Source organism: Alosa pseudoharengus, unplaced genomic scaffold, assembly GCF_046254945.1.
Source record: "Alosa pseudoharengus isolate Yale_2024_CS ecotype anadromous, Long Island Sound unplaced genomic scaffold, YU_APseudo_1.1 YU_APseudo_1.1_scf_23, whole genome shotgun sequence".
Lineage (NCBI taxonomy): Eukaryota > Metazoa > Chordata > Actinopteri > Clupeiformes > Clupeidae > Alosa > Alosa pseudoharengus.
In genome coordinates this window covers 30,608,554-30,627,856 of record NW_027468685.1, presented here as the reverse complement: position 1 = coordinate 30,627,856, position 19,303 = coordinate 30,608,554, and the positions used below count along the sequence as shown (strand labels likewise).

General features: G+C 41.9%; 1 protein-coding gene across 4 annotated transcripts; it reads right to left on the bottom strand.

Moving 5' to 3' along the window:
* Positions 1-249: 249 nt before the first annotated feature.
* grhl2b (grainyhead-like transcription factor 2b) lies at positions 250-16,635 on the bottom strand. Of its 4 annotated transcripts, none has more exons than XM_076302322.1 (16): positions 16,282-16,635; positions 14,328-14,514; positions 13,608-13,675; positions 13,134-13,494; positions 12,414-12,469; positions 12,012-12,174; positions 11,536-11,647; positions 8,350-8,444; positions 5,597-5,755; positions 4,671-4,728; positions 4,135-4,274; positions 3,594-3,631; positions 3,275-3,399; positions 2,736-2,821; positions 1,850-1,914; positions 250-1,708 (listed from the first exon to the last, which is right to left on the bottom strand). In XM_076302322.1, the coding sequence occupies exons 1-16, from the start codon at positions 16,299-16,301 to the stop codon at positions 1,594-1,596; spliced, it is 1,848 nt and encodes a 615-aa protein (XP_076158437.1). In that variant the 5' UTR covers positions 16,302-16,635; the 3' UTR covers positions 250-1,593. The 4 variants fall into 4 exon arrangements, with proteins under 4 accessions (XP_076158437.1, XP_076158439.1, XP_076158438.1 ...); XM_076302324.1 differs by having other exon boundaries at positions 3,275-3,366; XM_076302323.1 differs by having other exon boundaries at positions 13,134-13,488.
* Between the last annotated feature and the right edge of the window lie 2,668 nt (positions 16,636-19,303).

Genomic DNA, 19,303 nt, shown 5'->3' with positions numbered 1-19,303 from the left:
TTGCAAATACAGCATCAGGCATTTCACTTGTGTTAATCACAGAGTAGCAACATGTGGTCAAGTGCCAAATATACGATAAACCAGTATTGTATGAATTTATACTGTACAATTGTTATCTGTTAAACAAAATGTTTGTCATTGTTCCATTTTGTAGATTTTGTAACTTGTACTTTGTGTCAGTGTAGATTCTAAACACAGACATCTGTTTTGGTTATCTAATAAAGAAAGAAAAATAATTACAAAAGAGTATTTGAGTTTTTTTCTGCCTCATATTTATTTTCATATAGGCTATGCTTCTTTTAAAAAACACATAGTAACAATGAACACAACATGGGTTTATACAATCTCCAGAAGTTGCTATTTACATCACAGACAACATTTATTAAAACATGTAATAGTACTGTAACAAGTGCCCTACTACTCTCTACTTTGGCCCAGCAGTTTGGCAGACATATTCCACACACAGGACATGACAGACCTGTAGAGTGTCTAGAGAGTGTTCACCAATCGGAACATGGCAGATGGTACTGCTTTACTAGCTCAGTTCCGCCTTTGCAGTTGAATACAAGGCTCGCGTCATCCAAACAGATGCATAAAAAAATAAATTCACGTTAAATAAAATGTAAAGATATGCATATCCATTAGTATCCGGGGTGAGAATATCACAGCACTGATTTTGAGCCAGTGATCGAATCCTGTGAAAGTTTTGTGACCAACTGAAAAGCTATGAAATAAAAGGACACAAAACAGGAGTGCATTTCTAGGGTTCTATTTGAATAGATTGGGACTACTGAAGCACCATCTCTTTGAGTACTTTGAACTATACCTGTTATTATGCACTCCACTATGCATATACTAAACAACAACACATCTGTACATGGTTAATTAACAAAATATATCTTTTACAATGAATCAATACATATTTAATGGCCACACACGCAAACAGACCACACCATAATAAACATATTTAAGACCAGTGACTCTGTAATAAGAATGCCATTTTGAATGAATTCAAAAAAAGAATCCAAACTTATTCTTGGTGGGTCTAAAACTAGCACACTATTCTAAGCAAATACATGTACTCTGTATGTTAGGTCCTTATGAAGAATTCAGGCTTTTTGATACGTGTTGCGAATACTAGCAAGCTGTCTTCACAGAGCCTGTACAACAGAAAGGCAAAAGTTAATGAACCTCATTTAGCTTCAAAGAAAGAACATGCTATGAACACCAACAGAAGCATCTTGAGTTGTGTTCAATTTTCAGGTAACAGGTGAATTCATAGCATCACAGTCACTGTTAAGGTGGGTTACTTAAAAGGACTGCATGGCCCAATATAAATACACTGCTTGAGTGAATTCTGTTTGGATCAACTCTGCAAATGTCCAGAGCATTAGATAGGTCCACAGAAACAACCTCCTGGGTCCATGGAAGGGATTTACAGAGCATGACAGTAGTTTGGAGAGGATGCACTCTTTTGCAGATCCATCAGTGCCCCCTGCTCTCCTATTGGGGATGAGATTGGTCTTACTTTTGAACCTTTGAGTGTGACTGATTGAAATGTGGCAGTCCTCATAGTCTGATCATGGAGCCATGTCAGATCTCTGTCAAAGTGATTTTATATCCGTCTGCATAACCCTCAATGTTCAGGATGAAGGTATCCTCATTGGAATAGTGCTCAATGATGTTGTCATCCATGTTCACCAGGATCCTGCAGAAGACAAAGCATCAGGTAAGCATGATGGTGAAATAGCCAAATGCTAGTGGAACAGAAATGGAATTGTCTTGAATGTGTGTCTGATTCAGAACACACAGTAAGATAGAAAGTACTCTGACTCAAGACCTTACTCACCCTTTTTTGCTTTTCTTGTAGATCTTTGCTATTCTTTCAATGGGCACTCCGTATTTTTCTGAAATCTGCAGTGTTTTTAATAAACAAAGCAAAATATTATAACAACAATGTAAAATCACATTCGAACATGATGGACTGCCTGTTCATGGCAAAAGATATCAGTGCAAAGATGCCTTGAGACTGCAATAATTCTAAACCAAGACTGGACAGATCCGATCATATTACTATTGTCAAATTCATTCATCAGTTGTCAAGATCTCTTGAAAATACAATAACAATGTCCAGCAATTACAGGCATTTTTAGGAAAGAAAATTCGGTAACACTTAAGATTTCTACAACCGTGGCCCACTGGTTAGCACTCTGGACTTGTAACCAGAGGATTGCCGGTTTGAGCCCCGACCAGTTGGCCACGGCTGAAGTGCCCTTGAGCAAGGCACCTAACCCCTCACTGCTCCCCGAGCGCCGCAGTTGATGCAGGCAGCTCACTGCGCCGGGATTAGTGTGTGCTTCACCTCACTGTGTGTTGACTGTGTGCTGTGTGTGTTTTACTAATTCACGGATTGGGATAAATGCAGAGACCAAATTTCCCTCACGGGATCAAAAGAGTATATATACTTATACTTATACATAAGAGTGACATCACACTGTTATAACCCTAACCCTAACCCTAACTTGTCATGACAAAAACTGAATGACACTTGACAGAAGCTAGTGACGGAAGCGTTTAGGACTTGTTTATAATGTTTATGACACGTTCATGACAGTGGACAGTCTTATGTAGATACCTTCAAGTAAATTGTAACCGAAAATTCTTAGCAGCATAACTTCAACACAATGACTGACTGCATAGCTAAAGCCAGTGCTGCATTTAGTTGAAATACTCACAGCTTCCATCAGCCCCTTTAGTGTGGGAGACTTAAGCATCAGGGCATCAAACACTTCATCAGCCTCTTTCCTCACGTACAGCAGAACTGGACAGGCAGAGAGAGAGAGAGATCAGATGGATTGGTCCTTTTGTAGTACTCGCTCATTTGCAGCTCCATCAGGAGCTTCCCCCTTGGGTGATTGGTCATTATAATAGTGCTAAAACAACAAATCTAATGCTAGCTTGAGACTGAAATTGGACTGGTATCAGAACAAAAACTACATTTTATGTGTATTTCAATGGTCTACTACATATTTCCAGTGTTCTTTGGTCATACTCTAATTAAGAAACTGATAAATAAACAATATGGTCCTTATAGCATTGCTGAAACAAAAGATGTAAGATGCCTGAGACTTTTGTACAGTGTATATTGAAGAATAGAAGGTGGAATAAGGGTTTTATTTTCAAATATGTGTTTTCAAGGAGCCCATGTCTATGGGTATATTCATCTTGCCAGAAAACCACAGCAAAATTCAATATTGTCATGATTGATTCTTACTTTTCTTCAATGTCTCTTCTTTGAGCTGTTTGTGGGGCGTGGGGCAGAAGTCTTCCTCAGGTGGCCGGAACATTCTCTTCACCAAGACACTCCTGTCACCATCACAGGAGTAAAGGCCAATCACACTGGTGCATCGTTTGAAACAGACCAATCAGGAGTCAGTAACATGCAGCCACCTCACAGTATCAGGCCATGATAAAGATAAAAGTTTAAGACTGCATGTGTGTCGTTGTCAATACATGTCACTGTGATTGTGTGAGTGCGTGTGCGTGTGTGTGTGTGTGTGTGTGTGTGTGTGTGTGTGTGTTTGTATACTCACCCCTCCCTCTCCATTTCTTCTGTATTGAAGGTGAACACCTGGCAACAGAGGTAAAGTCATCTATTAAACAATTTTTTGTATTTAGTTGTACAGAACTATGTCAAAAGAAAAAGAAAATAGCACATTCCTGGTGTTCCCATTGCTGAATGCTGTTATTTCACAACCCCATGAACTAGCCTGCTCTGATGATGGTGATGCTTGACATAATGACCACTGCAGGTGAGCAAACATCTCCCGGACCCAAACTGGCATGCCCACCCTAGGAAACCTGACAGTGGCATTTGCAGGTGATATTTGGAAAGGTCCATTTATTTCTTTGTTATCAAAGAAAATCTCATTAAGGTGCCTAATGCACTAGATAAAGATGGTGATGGTAGTTTCATTCCACTTCACAGGTTCAGCAGAGGCCATTTCTAAGGTTAGACACTGAGACAGAGAGTGAGTCGTGGCCAGGTCAGTTGCCATCACCCATGACTTGGAATCTGTGTTGCCACTTTTAATCAGACAGGAAACAGAAACCTGCCTGTCCAGTTGGTCTCACCTGTCCTGCCCTCTGCAGATTACCAAAGTGCACATCTGGGATGAAGAGGACCGGCTGGGCATCCAGGTCTATCATTGTTTTGAAGAATGTTGTGTCGGACTTCTTGGGGAGGGCAATTACCCCCATGCTCCCATCTTTGCCTGATGAATGGAGGAGAAATTGAAGATATGAGTGTTTACTTTGCAGGTATGTTGATAATCTGAAAATAAGAGGGGCTGAATAGGCCATAATTCATACTTCACCTCTCACACACAATGTGCTTTTAATTAAGGTGCAAACTGTTTACCTGTCATATGTTTCTCTTAAATTGCCCATTTTCTCTTTACACTAGTAGGCCTACACAAATTTCACTTGTCACATTCTGTAATGTAAACATGAATAAGAGATTGTTTTTGTTTATATACGAATTGTAAAAGAATTTTGTATGTGTGAGGAGGTAAAGTTTGAATTATTACCAACACCATCCGTCATAGATAAATGTATTCCCACAGATGAGAAATGCTGTGATAAGGAGATTGGTTTAACAGAACACTGACCTTTGGCCTTCTTGCGGTTCTGTTTCCTCTCCTCATCTCGGATCTTTCGCTCGGCTCCCTAAAAAAGGTGAACACCAATCAATGACTGTTTGAGTATAGACACTGAAGCAGATGTAGAGTACTACAGTTACACTTATATAATCCCTTTAGCCTTTACAGTATACTAGCCTATACTAAAAACATGACCCATCAATCAGGATTCTGACCTCACTGAATACCCCTTGTTCCATTAGAGAAGAGTATCTCAGGCAGGATCAGCTTTTAGCAGTCATAAGACAGATGACAGTCAGGCATGGAGCCTTCAGGTTTGTGTATTCAAATATTGAAGAGCAGGTGTTACACATTGTAACTGTAAAGATGTGTAAAAAGAAAGAAAACTCGAGCAACATACTACTGCCAATGTTAAAACCACGGGCTTATGCCTACATAGCGTCAGCAGTCAGCACTAGTGGAGACTCATAGCACAAATGGTACAGTAGATGTGTCCCCAAGAGGAAGGTGAAGGTGCACAATACACCACCAGGGGGAGGCAAACAGTCAGAGCATCCAAGAGTGCAACTAAAACGTATCAAATCCTGATGCCTACAGCTGAAACTATTGGGCTCATATACGTTAGTTTAGGCTGACTTGCCGGACTAAAGATTTGGCTTCCGGAAAGTACTACATGCTTACTACATCTTTCCTCATGTTTCAAAGACATGTAACTACAAGGTCACTCCCTATTCCTTAGTAGTGAATACACACCTAAAATTGACCTAAAATTGGCTAAAAGCTTTCTGTGTGACAGATGCCATGTGCTCCATTTCCTTCTGAAGAGACTGTGTAGCCACCAAACATACAAGCCCTACCCAGCCAGTCCGGCTGCCCTCTGATCAAGGTTTAGTGAAGGGTCTTTGAAGGGTCAGATTACAGGAGTTGGGCTTCACCTTGTCACAGAAGACCTTGATCTGGCAGTAGGCGCGATGCAGGGGCTTGTTGCTGCGGTTGTTGTAGCTGTAGGTGTCGATCTGGATCATGAGAGGAAGACCTTTCACTCCTTTCTGTGAGGAGAAGTCAGTGCTGAGACAGTTCACTGTGATGAAGATCTGCAGACAAACAAGCAAACACACATCATATATAGGCCTACCAATGACAAACACACACTATAAAACAACAGCACAGCGTGTTTCAAACACTCCCAATGAACCTAGACTCTCCAGGGGTATGTTCTAATTATCAGAGCAAAGATATACTGTATGACAGGTACAGTGCTGTTTTTATGGCGTGTGACAGTTATTTTAATGACCTTTTTCCTGATATGAGAAATGTTCTGTGCTATTCTCTCATCATGCTACCTGCTACAACTTGCCCAAATGTCACTCTGCCAACACTTTTCATAGAGAGCAAAAAAGGACATATGTGTAAATCTTTGTCACTTTGGCCATTTTCTTTGGCTTTCGTTCTTAATTACAAAAGAATCATTATCGTTTTTTTCTGTGCTCCCCTTCATCAAACAAATGTCAAATGTCAATCTCAAGTCTAACGGCCACAAACATTGCAAACATAACATTCATCACCATGACCTCATCAATCTCACAGTTACATGATATCTCACCCTAACTGGAGTTCGATTGAGTCTTTCGTCACTTTATGGTCTTGGAGAATATAATGATAGCTGGCAGATCTTTGGCAGTTTCACATTAACACAAATGCATCTCATGTGTGACCTAATGTGGAAACATGTGACTGCTGACAGATTCTCACAGTTCTTGTGTGTGACACTCCTTCTCACACAAACTTGGACTTAGTCAGGTGAGGTTGGGCGTATCACAAAAACTATTTTCCCACCATCCCAACCTCTCCACCGTGTCTCAGCTTGTGTATGAAGCCTACCAGTAACCAGTTACAAACACACACACACACACACACACAAACACACGGTTGCTCAAGGAAATAGACATGAGTTTGTCTTTTTCTTTCTTCAAAATGTAACTTCACAGTAGTCCCCCACTACTGAATGTATTAAGTAGTTGGATATTAACCATAGCAATGCCCATTTGGACAGCTGGTAAGAGCACCCTTCTCTGTTTGTATTTCATATTCAGTACCTGCATAAGGCCCAAAATACAGCCCAATTAAGTGGTTTATAGTTCTTTGTACCTCAACACCTCATTTTGTTAGGATGTCGTAAACATATTAAATCAACAACATAAAGTACAAGGGAGAAACATTTCTTTGTTTTAATATGTGCTATGGTTCCCTTTGAAGTCTGTCACACACCATCTCCAATGCTAAATGCAAATGGCTGGAATCATGCATCATGAACTTTTCCTGGGGCATTTTCTCTGCTCTGTAGATCAATGGCTCTCTGAGAATCTGAGGTTTATAGTCAGTGCTTCCTTGACCTTGAGTGGCATGGTCTCCTAACCCTTATGCACAGAGAACATGAAGGCTAAGTAGGTTTCAGACAGAGATGGTTGTCAGTGCTGGCTGATTTAATTGATAAGATTGCCTACCCAGAGCTGTGTGCATGCATTGGCAAAGGCAGACACTGAGACACCACTGCCATTCACTAAAAACTCATTAAATGGCTCAGTTCCCAAGCTATGTGGTTTAGCCCCACACAAGGAAGTCAATACTCTAATAGCTTCAGCATCCAAACAGCTGAGAAAAGGCATTGGGGAGAATGGATCAGAAAGCAAATATTGACCATTTAGTATTGGAGACGAGCGCAGTGCAGAGTGTTTGTTTTGCGCTTTACGGGCACAGAAGAGCCAAATAAAGAACTCAATAAAAGGGCAGAGCTATCTGTGTGGCATTACAGTGTGTGTGTGTGTGTGTGTGTGTGTGTGTGTGTGTGTGTGCGTGTGTGAGTGTGAGTGTTTGTGTGTGTGCCCCTGCGTCTCTGTGTGTGTGTGTGTGTGTGTGTGTGTGTGTGTGTGTGTGCGTGCGTGCGTGCATGCGTGCGTGCATGTGTTTGTGTGTCTGTGTGTGTGTGCATGAGATACTTGCTTTGCTCATCTTTCTCTCTCAATCTACCCCCCCACCTCTCTCTCACACACTCTCTTTCTCCCTCTCTCCCTCTCAGTCTATGCATTCACCTCTTCCTCTACTTCTCCTCTCCCCTGCGTGACACCTGAGGCCTAAGACTGAAGGAAAACAGAGCAAAACACACATTTCAGGGTGGGGTTGCTAAATGCATGTGTGTAGAGGAGCTCTACAGGGGGGTATACAGCATTGTGTTTGTCCTCAGCGTCACACTTTAAACAGCGTGGGCCCAGCTCTAAAGGAGTGGTCACAAAAGGAGGGGACTTCCTGAGGCACACAGGCTAAGAATACACAAACACACACACCACAGAGAGAGAGAGAGAGAGAGAGAGAGAGAGAGAGAGGAAATATACTTAAATGAAAGAGAGTAATAGAGAGAAAGAGAGAGACAGGGCTGCTTTTCAAAATTCATTCAGAAAGATATAACATCATCCAGTTAATGACTGGGGAAACCTTGTTCCAAAACTCCAAGTCCTCAAGGGAGCTGGGGCAGTGACATTATGACTGATGACTGATATTGCAACTATAGGATATTCCTGAAGTCTATGAGCCACACCCAGTGGTGAGGACATAAAGTTATTGAGCTGCAGGGCCAAAGCGAATACATGAGTCTGTGCAGCCAGAATAGCTTAGCAACTAAAACAAGACATACCTTGGCTTCTTCATTCACATCCCAAGTGAAAGATACGGCATTGTAGGCAATTTCCTCAATGTTTCCAATGGTGTTGAAGCTCTCTTTATAGTCAGCTATGGAGAGAACACTTTTAGTCAACAACAACACACTCACGACACCCTGACATTACATTACATTGCTATCCAGAAAGCTGTATGTACTAACAGATATTCAATAAGCAAGTTGTATCAGATTAAAGTGTTACAATTGTATATGTCAGTAAAACAGCAAAAGTGAATGTTTTGAAAATATAGAAATCACTGAGGTGATGTTCAACCAGAGCACCATATCTGAGCATTGTTGTCTCAAACTGATAAGGGTTCCAATGCAATACAACGGCACACTCCAGCTGCTGATAAAGCTTATCTCCTCTGATAAACAATCACTTCAACCTCAAAGCTACCGCATGCAGGGGAGTGGGTCATGACACATGCAGAGATATTTCACACATTAAAGTTAAAGATGAGACATTGTACATGCATGAGACATACAGCATTTCGGAAAATGTTTCATATGCTTAGAAGGAGTTGAGTCACTCAGATTGTTTGCCACTGTTATTTCACCATTTTTTGCAAAACATTTTGAGCACAGAAATATGCTATTATATGATTTTTTTCAAAACAGGTCATCATTCATCACCAAATCACATGTCATGAACACAGATGACAAGGCAGTGGAAATAAAAGAGTTATATATAGTTAGTCCAGTTAGTATATAAATCTAAAAATCTAATCGCCACGTGGCGTTCACTGTGCACTGGCCAGCTGAGTGCTGCTATATGGATGTGTGAGTGCAACAGCCTTTGGAGGGTTTTCTGTGCAGTTAAAGGAGCTCAGTGCAGGTGATCATCCAGAGCTCCAATGCCTCTCAGGTAGCCACTGTGCATGGCTCTTTCTGGTAATTTTGGTGAATCTCCATCACACACATGCAATTTTGTGTGTGTTTTGCATCTGTTTGTGTCGTGGGGGTGGGGTTGGTGTTCGAGGGGGAACATGCTTGCACCGGGGCCCAGCATATACGCTACGCCACTGCTCTTCCAGGACCAGTAGGCGGGCCATCCCATTCCCATATTCCCAGGTTCTCAGGGAATCTCCTGGTTTTCCCAGGTGCTTGTGAGTCAAACCAGTCCACATTGGTTAAGCCCTGTATGCACCCCCAGCCCCCTTGTTAAATGGGCCCCATTCAAATCCCAGATCTTGTGACATGGCCCCGAGGCTCGAGAACAATCCCGCCTCAACTGCTATTCAAATCCCAACTGTGGCGGTGTCAGGTTGCAGTCACTGTCTGTCCTGACCAGCTAGGAGCTGCAGGTTGCTGTTTGCCATATGCCCAGAGGTAACCTTGTTGCGACAACGCCCTTCCTCTACCTTTTATTCCTATATGTGCCTGTTGTTTCCCAGTGGGTCGGGCTGAACATCTATGGTAACACCTCTTCAATGCCCCCATCTCCACCTCGCTCTGCACACCCCCGCGCCCCACCTGTGAGAGTTGTGTCCAACAAAGACAGTGACGGTGTCCAGCCCGAGGGGTGCGGCTGTCTCCCCGATACCCACAATCCCCTCGCCCACAGCTGGTCCTCAACAGGCCACAAGAGGAGAACACCTGACAAGCCGCGAACACCATCGGTCACTCCACAGCTGCTCGCACAAAGGTGTGGCTTTTTGAACATTCTAACATAAGATTCCGTTCCGCAACAATTCAAGGTTCTAAAATTCTATGTTGAATTTAATGAACCCAGATATTCTTTAGAGCGTTCATTTTCCAACATTCCCGTCACACCAGTGTGACCGTACACCTACAAGAGTTAACCATATGAGTGTTTCAGCTCGCTCAATGTGACTGCACACATTCATGCATTTAGTCATTATATTTGAGTATCTACATTTGATTCAAAATGGCTTGCAGGGAAGTCAAACACCCAAAAAAGACAGCAGCATTGCTGCAATGGCATGATGCTGTATTCCCTATGCTCCACCAGCACAGCAACAGAGTTGTTTGTTGTCGGTAATCATCCTCATCCTCCTATGACAGAGCCAGGCATGCTCCTGTCACCTGCCGTCATTAGCCAGGCAAATTAAACCACAGTCACTGGGGATACGGAAACAGGTCTTTTCCTCTTTTAAACACAAAACACTGTGTACCTACTTCATGGTCACCTTTTAGCACTGTCACTGTCTAACGCAACTTTGAGTCTCAGGACTATGTGGTTTCCCTGACATAACTTAGACATGGGACAGGTGTGGAAAAAAAATGTTGTATAGACTGAATGCCTTGAAAGTTAAATGGTATCAAACCTGAGGTGAATCATTAAATAGAAGTCTGTCTGTTACCATCAAATAAAGGAATACATTTCAGTTCTATGTTGATTTATTTGTGAGGCCTACAGCAGAATGATCCATTTGAATACCGTAAGCACACACAACACAAGAAGCGTGGTACATTCCTCTGTCTGTTCCAACAAGCCAAAGATTTCTCACCATTCAAACGGTCTCCCACATGCCACTGCAGCATTGCTGCGTGCACAGGTCACAGCTTGCCATCCCAATGGGAACCGTCCATACCTCACAATAACACTCCAGCATACCGGACCTGTTCTCTCATGACACAACACAAATCCCTCCAACAGCCGTGTACCGTGTACCTTACACACACGTACACACTGGTACAAACTTTCACTCAAAGCAAGATTACTTTCCATAGTTTCAACTAACAAAACAATCAAAACACGTTTTCCCTTTGAAATTCAAATTGAAATGCTAAGCATCATTATTTTAGAATTTGTGTCAGGGAAAGACCCAGCTGGGTTAACTTCACACCAGATGGGGATCTGGGGAGCCATGTTCACTTAGGATAGCGTGAGAGGGCCTGGGGCAAGAGCCTGAATCTGAACGGGGGAGGGGGGGGGAGGATGAGTTGCACTTGTTGACTGCACAGCTGTTTACAACCGACACCTATTCCTTTATAACTGATGTGTAGAAGCAGCCAAGTGGATCCTTGTTCCATTTAAACATTTAAAATGTCAACTCAGTCGTCATGGCATCATGATGCAACTCACTGTCATAAAGTACATTATAATGCATGTCAGGGTACTGTAGCCAGGAGCACTGATCTTCGCTCTGGGGAACTTAGTGATCTCTTACTTGATGGGAAACAGCAGTAACTCACCGATGTCAAGGACCCGCTGTTTGGCTGTGTGTTGGCGGGAGTGCCAGTACTTCCAGTATTTCAGCTGCTCATCACGGTTCTTATCCTCACTGAACACCACCATAATCACACTCTGAAACGAGAGGCAGGGAACACAGTGTGACATAATGTAAATATTGCAATAGGCTGATAATAATAGACTGACAGACTGATTGCTTATCTTTGATGAGTGCAATTTAATCTCATTGAAACAAAATTGTTGCACACAGTCATTAGTATAGCTCAGATAGATAGATAGATAGATAGATAGATAGATAGATAGATAGATAGAGTAACTACCTACATGCCCTGTCATGTGGCGCAAAATCTCATTGTGAGAATCCCATAATGCACCATTCACCTAAGATATCTACCGAGATTCTAACACTAGCATGACGCACTTACTGTAAGTTACCTACATGAGTTACCTATGTGTATAGTGTGTTGGGATCGCTCACCCTGACTTTGCTGATGGGATGTCTCAGTCGCTTATTGGCTCCTGTTTCATTCAGGGTCACAGCATAAAACTGGCCTTTGTTCAGGTAAGTCATCGGCCCATCTCCCTGTTTCTGACGCAGTGACCTGGTAGCCTCAAGGGTGTACTGAAAAGTGTCACTACCCCTGCAAAATATAAATACAATGCAGCATATTATTTTATACACTACATCAACCATTCACTTAAATACATTCCTTTACAAATGATATTGTGAATATTGAAAATATACATTTGATTATCTCTGTAACACTTCACTGTGTTTTATGAAGGTTTTCAAACAAACTTCCACAGATTCATGCAACTGTCAAGTCTGTTTTCAGATAAATTTGGGACGGCAAAGGAAAACCAGAAAGGCGCATCTTACACATCTGACTGCTCAAACACAAAACCATCAGCTCCCAAAGACGAAGATCGGTATTTCTGTTTGAGGAGAGAGCACAAGAACACAACAGAAATCTCTGTTATAATAGCATAATAACTGCTAACGTACAGTAACATCCAACTTCATACATCACTAACAACAAACAAATCATAATCACAAACAGTGTTACACAACCCTGGCAGTTGGGTTAGCCCCTTGAGCCGTGGATCTGCCCAAGGTTTCTTCCTTGGTAAGGGAGTTTTTCCTTGGCCCTGTTGCTCTTGGGTGCTCCTTGTTGGTGCCCCCCCCAATCCCAATCCTCCCCCACCTTTCTTATGCAGCCCTTGCCACTTAATCTACTAAACCCCTCTTCTACTGCACTTTTTACCACCCCCCCCCCCATTAATGCACAAATAGGCTGACACCAGAAATAATTTCACTACATTTCTTACTTCCAGTAACTATATGCATGTGACAATAAACTTCCTTGTATCCTTGTATCCTTGTAAAACACATTACAGTATTATCTTATAGTATTGATAGTGAACATTAGTATCCTAGTATCCTACATCATACATTTAAACTGTGCACCAGGACAAACCACTGCCTCTCCTCACTATCAGCACTATTTCACTACCTAACACCTTCATGTGTTCAAGGCATGGAGGTCAGTCAGTGTCGTTCTTGTCATGTTGTGTGAGCCCTGGGTGTCCCTGTCCTCACCCCGTTGTTGTCCTCCTCATAGGTGCTGTCAGGTGAGCTGCGCTGCTCGTCTTTGCCGTAGGCGCCATGGCTGAGCGTCACGGCGTCGTAGCTGTGGCTCTGCTCGTACACCACCCGCGTGTGCTCCTCCCCCTCCGGACGGTAGTGCACCGCCCCGGCCCCCATGAACACCGGCGTGTAGACCTCAGCCTTCACCACGGTAACAGCAGCTGCCTCAGCGCCCTCTGTGCCACACTGGTCCCGTTTGGAGTCGGGATGCTCAGGGTTGAGCGACAGGTTCACCGGCACTGACTTCAGCACCTGAACCCGGTTGTCCACCGTCTCTACCTCACCTTGGCTGCCACAACCCACCAAACTGTTCCTAGGCAACAGAAATAGGCCTAATAAGGACACAGACAGCGATAAAGTGCAATACCATCACCTCACATTAGCACAGATTAGCATTAGCTGTCATATCTGTGACATGCCACTGACCTCTTTTCCTGCTCCTCTGAAATTTCAACCACTTTGGGGATGGGTAAAACCCTTTTGTCCTTGGGAACCTGAATGAAAATGAAAGCGGAGACAAGTCCAAACATATTAGGAGAACAGTTTGAGATATGGGTAAAAAACAATGCTGTGCAGCTTTTTTTCACTAACATGGTTCAACATTACAGTATTGCGACATTACAGAGGATGAAGGTCAAAAGCATTGTGTTTTACACCTTGTGCATGTCAAAGCCCTTTTAGAAGTTGACAGTGAATAAAGGAATCTTGGTAATGTCTCTTAAGCCTGAACCATGTTCACAGTGTAATACTCATGAGTAACACCTAATATACAGTAACTAATAGCTTTTTAAAAGATTGTCTATATCATGGTACACGTAGGCTACAATGTATATTACGGTAAAATTCAAATAAATACACATTATACCAAAATCATTGCTCAAATAATCAAATTTTGCTTAATATATTAATTCCGAAAGACCTGAACTCTCACTCTGTTGCATGGCAATGACAATCCGATTACTTGCTTATTTTTTGCCTGACTGACAAAGAGACTGACTTAATCATACTGTAAAACAACACTGTAAAAATACCTTATTCACTTTGTCTCTCACAAAAGGAAACTCTAATGTGTGTGTGTGTGTGTGTGTGTGTATAGTACACAATAACTATGTGTGTTGAGTCATCTGATGGAGGATGACCTCTGACCTTGTAGTAGTCATAGAGCAGACCCAGAGCTGCTGCACTGTCCTCGTCACCATTGATGCTCATCATGGCTTTGGTGGCTGCTGTCAGGGGGTTCTCCAGGTACGACCTCCATGCCTCATCCTCGCTGGTGTAGGCCCGGCGCGGATGGAACGAGGTCTCATTGGGCACGACCACCACCAGCCGCTTACTGCCACACACAACACAACAACAAAATGTCAGGGGCAAAAAAACTCATATTTCTAAATATGACACAAAATAAAAAATACTCAAAAAAATCTAAATCTAATTCTAAAACACAAACTTAATGTGATTTACTGTAACTTTTCACAGTAAGCTCTATGGTATTAAGTTCAATTTTTTTTTTTTTTTTATTAAATATGCATTTCTCCACCTGCTCTGCATTATTCATTGATAAGTGGGCCAATGTCAACATGTTAACTGATTATGTATTATGTCAAATGTATCAAATCGATCCACTTATAGGCTCACATTTCTGCAGAGCATGAGTAACCTTTCCCAACAGGTTTGTTTACAATTTAGTCCCTGAGGGTGCTCTCTTTCTCTAACGGTAACGTTTTTTTAGAGTGAACATCATTGTCCGATCATTTCTGTGAATGTCTTGCTGACAATTCAGTTCATATGGTTGTATAACTTTGGAAATGCTGCTTGATTTTTGATAGGAAGTAAGCAGAGCATGTCACGTTTGACAGAATAACTGTCAATCAACTTCCTGTTTTTGAAAGATGGTATTTTTACAATGCTTTTCCATGATAAAATGCATTACATCAATGAACAAACTTTATTGTCTTCCTGTCATGTATATCCATGTTACATAATGTATATTTACAATATAATCTCATCACTTTTGGCTGTTATTTCTGCCTTATCTGCACATTTGTACAGATTCAGTGTGACATAATGCCCTTTAAATCACACAGATCCAACAATAATATGTAGAAGCATAACAACCTTTAAAAAAACGAATGTCTTGCTATGCAGAGCGCGGTCCCGTAGGCTACCTAAAATGTTACTGCATGTGGTTTGGGTCATTTTATAAGTGAATGGCAGTGCAATTCTGTCCTAGGCTATACTGTGCAAAACTATTTGACTCATCATCCTCTGGTGCTGATCCTAAATGGACAAATTACTTGAATCCCAAAGTTAAAGTTCCTGTGTTGTCATGTGAGTTATGGATCAAACATAGCTATTTCATTGCTTGTCATTTTCAAGAATAGAAAATTAACAAAACATTGAAAACATCTTAGTCCAATGTAGGCTAATGATAAAACTGCCATAATACACAAACTTTTCTTGTGTTAAGTGATATACATTGCAGAATAACAATCTAGCCTATCTGAAGTTATCAATCTAAATGTTATCAGAATATCTAAAACAAAGTCTATTGATAAATCTGGATTTCCCTCTAAAAAAATAACCAGGGCTAGAAAACCAGAAGGGAAATTACCTAATTTAGGATTAACTAAAAAAAAATCCAACTTAGCTGATGTGGAAAAGAGCCTTATAGCCTATAACACAGTTATGCCATACGTTTTAAAGAAATATATATATATATATATATATATATATATACATATATATATATATGTTTGATGCCTTTTAATGTGTTCATTTCTGATTGTCCATAGGATAGTTATGTTTAAATGCAAAGAATCACCGGTTGGATTTTTTAAATCGATTCAGTTCCGTTGCTTTCCCCAGAAAATGGCGTTTGTCAAATACCAATTAGCCTGCTGTACGCAACCATACCATAGCATTCTATTTTACAATCATAGCAAGACTGTAAATCCGTATAGATGACCCTCGTGAGGTCTAACAATATTTATTATAAGCAAACAAAATTGAAAAGGAAAATATCTGTCCAAAAGGTAATCTTTGAGCCTGATGAGAAGGCAACCCATGTTCTGATATATGTTGCTCTGGAAGAAACACTTACCTGTCTGTCTCCTGTGACATATTTTGCTTCCTCCACGATTCTTCCTTGTGAAACTGGACTTTCAAGTCGGTGCAGGTAATAGAGTAGACTAAGGCTGAGCAGAGTGAGCGAGCCAAAAACCCGGGCTACAGGTAAGTCTACTTTTCTTGCCCTGCTTATTTCAATCCCGTCTCACCTGCCAGGTACGGTACGACACCTCAGCACCCCCAGACGAATCTCAGTCAGTAGCCCAAATAAATATTTGTAATTGCCTAGTAGAGAAATGTGAATCGTTCGTCGGTTATATGGGCTAGGCCTCTATAGGTAGCCTATATTAGGCTACTTGTAATATTTGGATAACTTTAGGTTGTTGTACAGAAACTTTGATGGAATTCTTTCAGTGTAAGGTACTTAGGTTGAACGAGGGACGACCCTGCGAGATGATTGGCCGAGGAGCACGATCTACCGCGGTGATAGGTTACCACGTCAGAAAAATAGGTAAGACCCACCTTACCTGTGGGCATAAAATGGAAAGTAGGGCGAAATTGAAATGCGTATAAACATTTCGACACGGGCGACTCTGGTGTAGTGTCTAACTGAATATGCACAAAGACTAAAGCGTAGATATGCTGATGGTTTTCCTGCTTTTGAGGAACTGTGGAATCGTGTTTTATTTGACTTGCTTGAGAGCTCAGTTCTTCAAAAGGGTCTTTTACAGCCATAGCAGAAACACATTAAGGCTGCAGGTGCTCTGCAATTCATTCACCCTATTCATATTGTCTAGCAATCAGGTCATAGGCATCAGCAGGGGGAGAAAACTTTTGACTCTCATTTTGCTTTTACTAGTGAGTTCATGAATGAATTGAACTGAATGTGCTGAATGATAGGCTATCCACTTTTATGATTATTATGTGCCATTTCTAGCCTGTCATGAGGGACTTCAAGTCAGTTGGTGAAAAAAAAACAAAGACCAGACTCTGAGGGTGTCATCATTTATCTGATTTTACTGGAAGAATCAAGAGTTATGCGAATATCTTCGCTAACTCTATGGAAGATTACCAGATGATCAGTCAAACAGAGAGTGCTCCATCCTGTTTATCCAATGGCACTGTTGTCCTAATGAACCTATTGTATGGGAATTAAATGTTTGAGATCAGCTCCTTTAAACAAACCAATTTGCGTCTCCCCCTACCTCTTCAGTTGGGATTTGGGGTGTAAACACTGAGGCCCCTTTGTAAAGGTGGCTTGATGAGCAACACCTTGGGCAAGCAAACACAAGCCTTTGTGCAGCAGCAATAAATAGCAGACCCATGCAGAAGACAATGGGCTCCTCCCTGAGAGGGTCAGATAGTTGTGGCCAGTGGACCACAGGAGCCAGCCTCCTGTGATAACATCTTCACTGTCCAGGACAGCTGTGGCCCTTGCTTGTACCTCATATAGTCCCTTACAATCAGTAAGTGGCTCCTGACATACACAGGTCTTGCAACAATAAAAAGGCTACGCAATTTCAAAAGCCTTTCCATTTGCTTCACATTGTTTCACTATGTTTTCCTCTTAGTCAGACAGTTAGGTTTATTTACTGCCTATTTTTTAAGACATTAAATAGATTTGAATATTTTTTGTTAAGAAATATATCCCTGATGGAAAACTTTAAAGCCTCACTCAGCACCATTCTCCGTCATTATTCCCCCGCCTGGACTCTTTAGAGTTCTGGCCTAATAAGTGTAAAATAAATACAGGTGGGGTCCTTCAGCACTGAGCTTTATGGCATTTTCTGAACACAGCCCAAGGATTAAGCCTAATGCAACTGAACCGCACGATTGGGAAAGAGCTTCGCAAACTAAGCCCCTACCTTGCACACACAAACAACAGGACAGGATGCAGGGGAGTGCACCTGATTTTAGTGCAGGATATATATATATATATATATATATATATATATATATATATATATATATATATATATATATATATATATATATACTTTGGCTCTGCTTTCTGCCTCTGTCACACACACACACACACACACCTTGCCTCATTTGCATAAAATATTAAAAGCTGTATGTTAAACATGAAGGTGCTAGTCAAATTCTCCTGTTCTCATTTTTTTCCATTTCAGTCTCCATACTGAAGGCTTGCTGGATTCTGGATGTTGTACATCTGGCAATTGAGGTAGCCCTTTGACAGGTCATGGACAGGCCAGGGCATGAGTAGGGAGAGGCCTCTTATGCTCTTTTCCATATTATCACAGGATTCCATTGGAGCAATGCAGCAACTGTGGGAACGGTGAAAGGTGTGTTGCATGCCAAGAATTTCCCAGTGGGAAAAAAAGCATGCTTGTCCTGTTGTGACTTGCTGGGGCTGTTTTGGTATACCTGTTTGGCAAGTAGCGGTTAAGTAGAGAGACGTAGAGGGAGAAGGGACAGGAATGCCGGGGACAGGGACTCTGGCTGGTATGTCAGGTCTGGCCGGGGTGACAACACAAGCGTGGGGTCAGAAAACTGGGGGTCAGTAGAGTAGAATGGTCCCTTACGTACCGGAGAAAGCCTCTCTCTCTCTCTCATACATGCACACACATACACCCTCTCTCTATCTCTCACATACACACACACACACACACACACACACACACACACACACACACACACACACACACACACACACACACACACACACAAACACAACACACACACACACAAACACAAACACACACACACACACACACGCATACACACACACACACACACATACACACATACATGTACACACACACATGCACAGTTGCACACACATTTGCTTACACCAAAACACCTGCCCTCATACAAACCAGTTCCACAGACCCGCAAGAGCTGTAGAGCGGGTTTAGTAAAAGAGAGGGAAGAAGATCAACATCAGCAGCACTTGCAGACAGACATCTGTGTGTGTGTGTGTGTGTGTTTGTGTGTGTGTGTGTGTGTCTGTGTCTGTGTGTGTGTCTGTGTGTGTGTCTCTGTGTGTCTGTATGTCTATCTCTGTACTGTGGGTGCATGTTCTCCTCTCAATA

What these genes read in the sequence shown, in the direction of transcription:
- grhl2b (XM_076302322.1), bottom strand. Translation starts at nt 16,301, where the DNA reads ATGTCACAGGAGACAGACAG. An exon ending in TGCTCTATGACTACTACAAG is followed by an intron (nt 13,676 to 14,327) that starts GTCAGAGGTCAT and finishes ATTTTCATTCAG; the next exon opens with GTTCCCAAGGACAAAAGGGT. An exon ending in ATCCCATCAGCAAAGTCAGG is followed by an intron (nt 11,648 to 12,011) that starts GTGAGCGATCCC and finishes CTCTCGTTTCAG; the next exon opens with AGTGTGATTATGGTGGTGTT.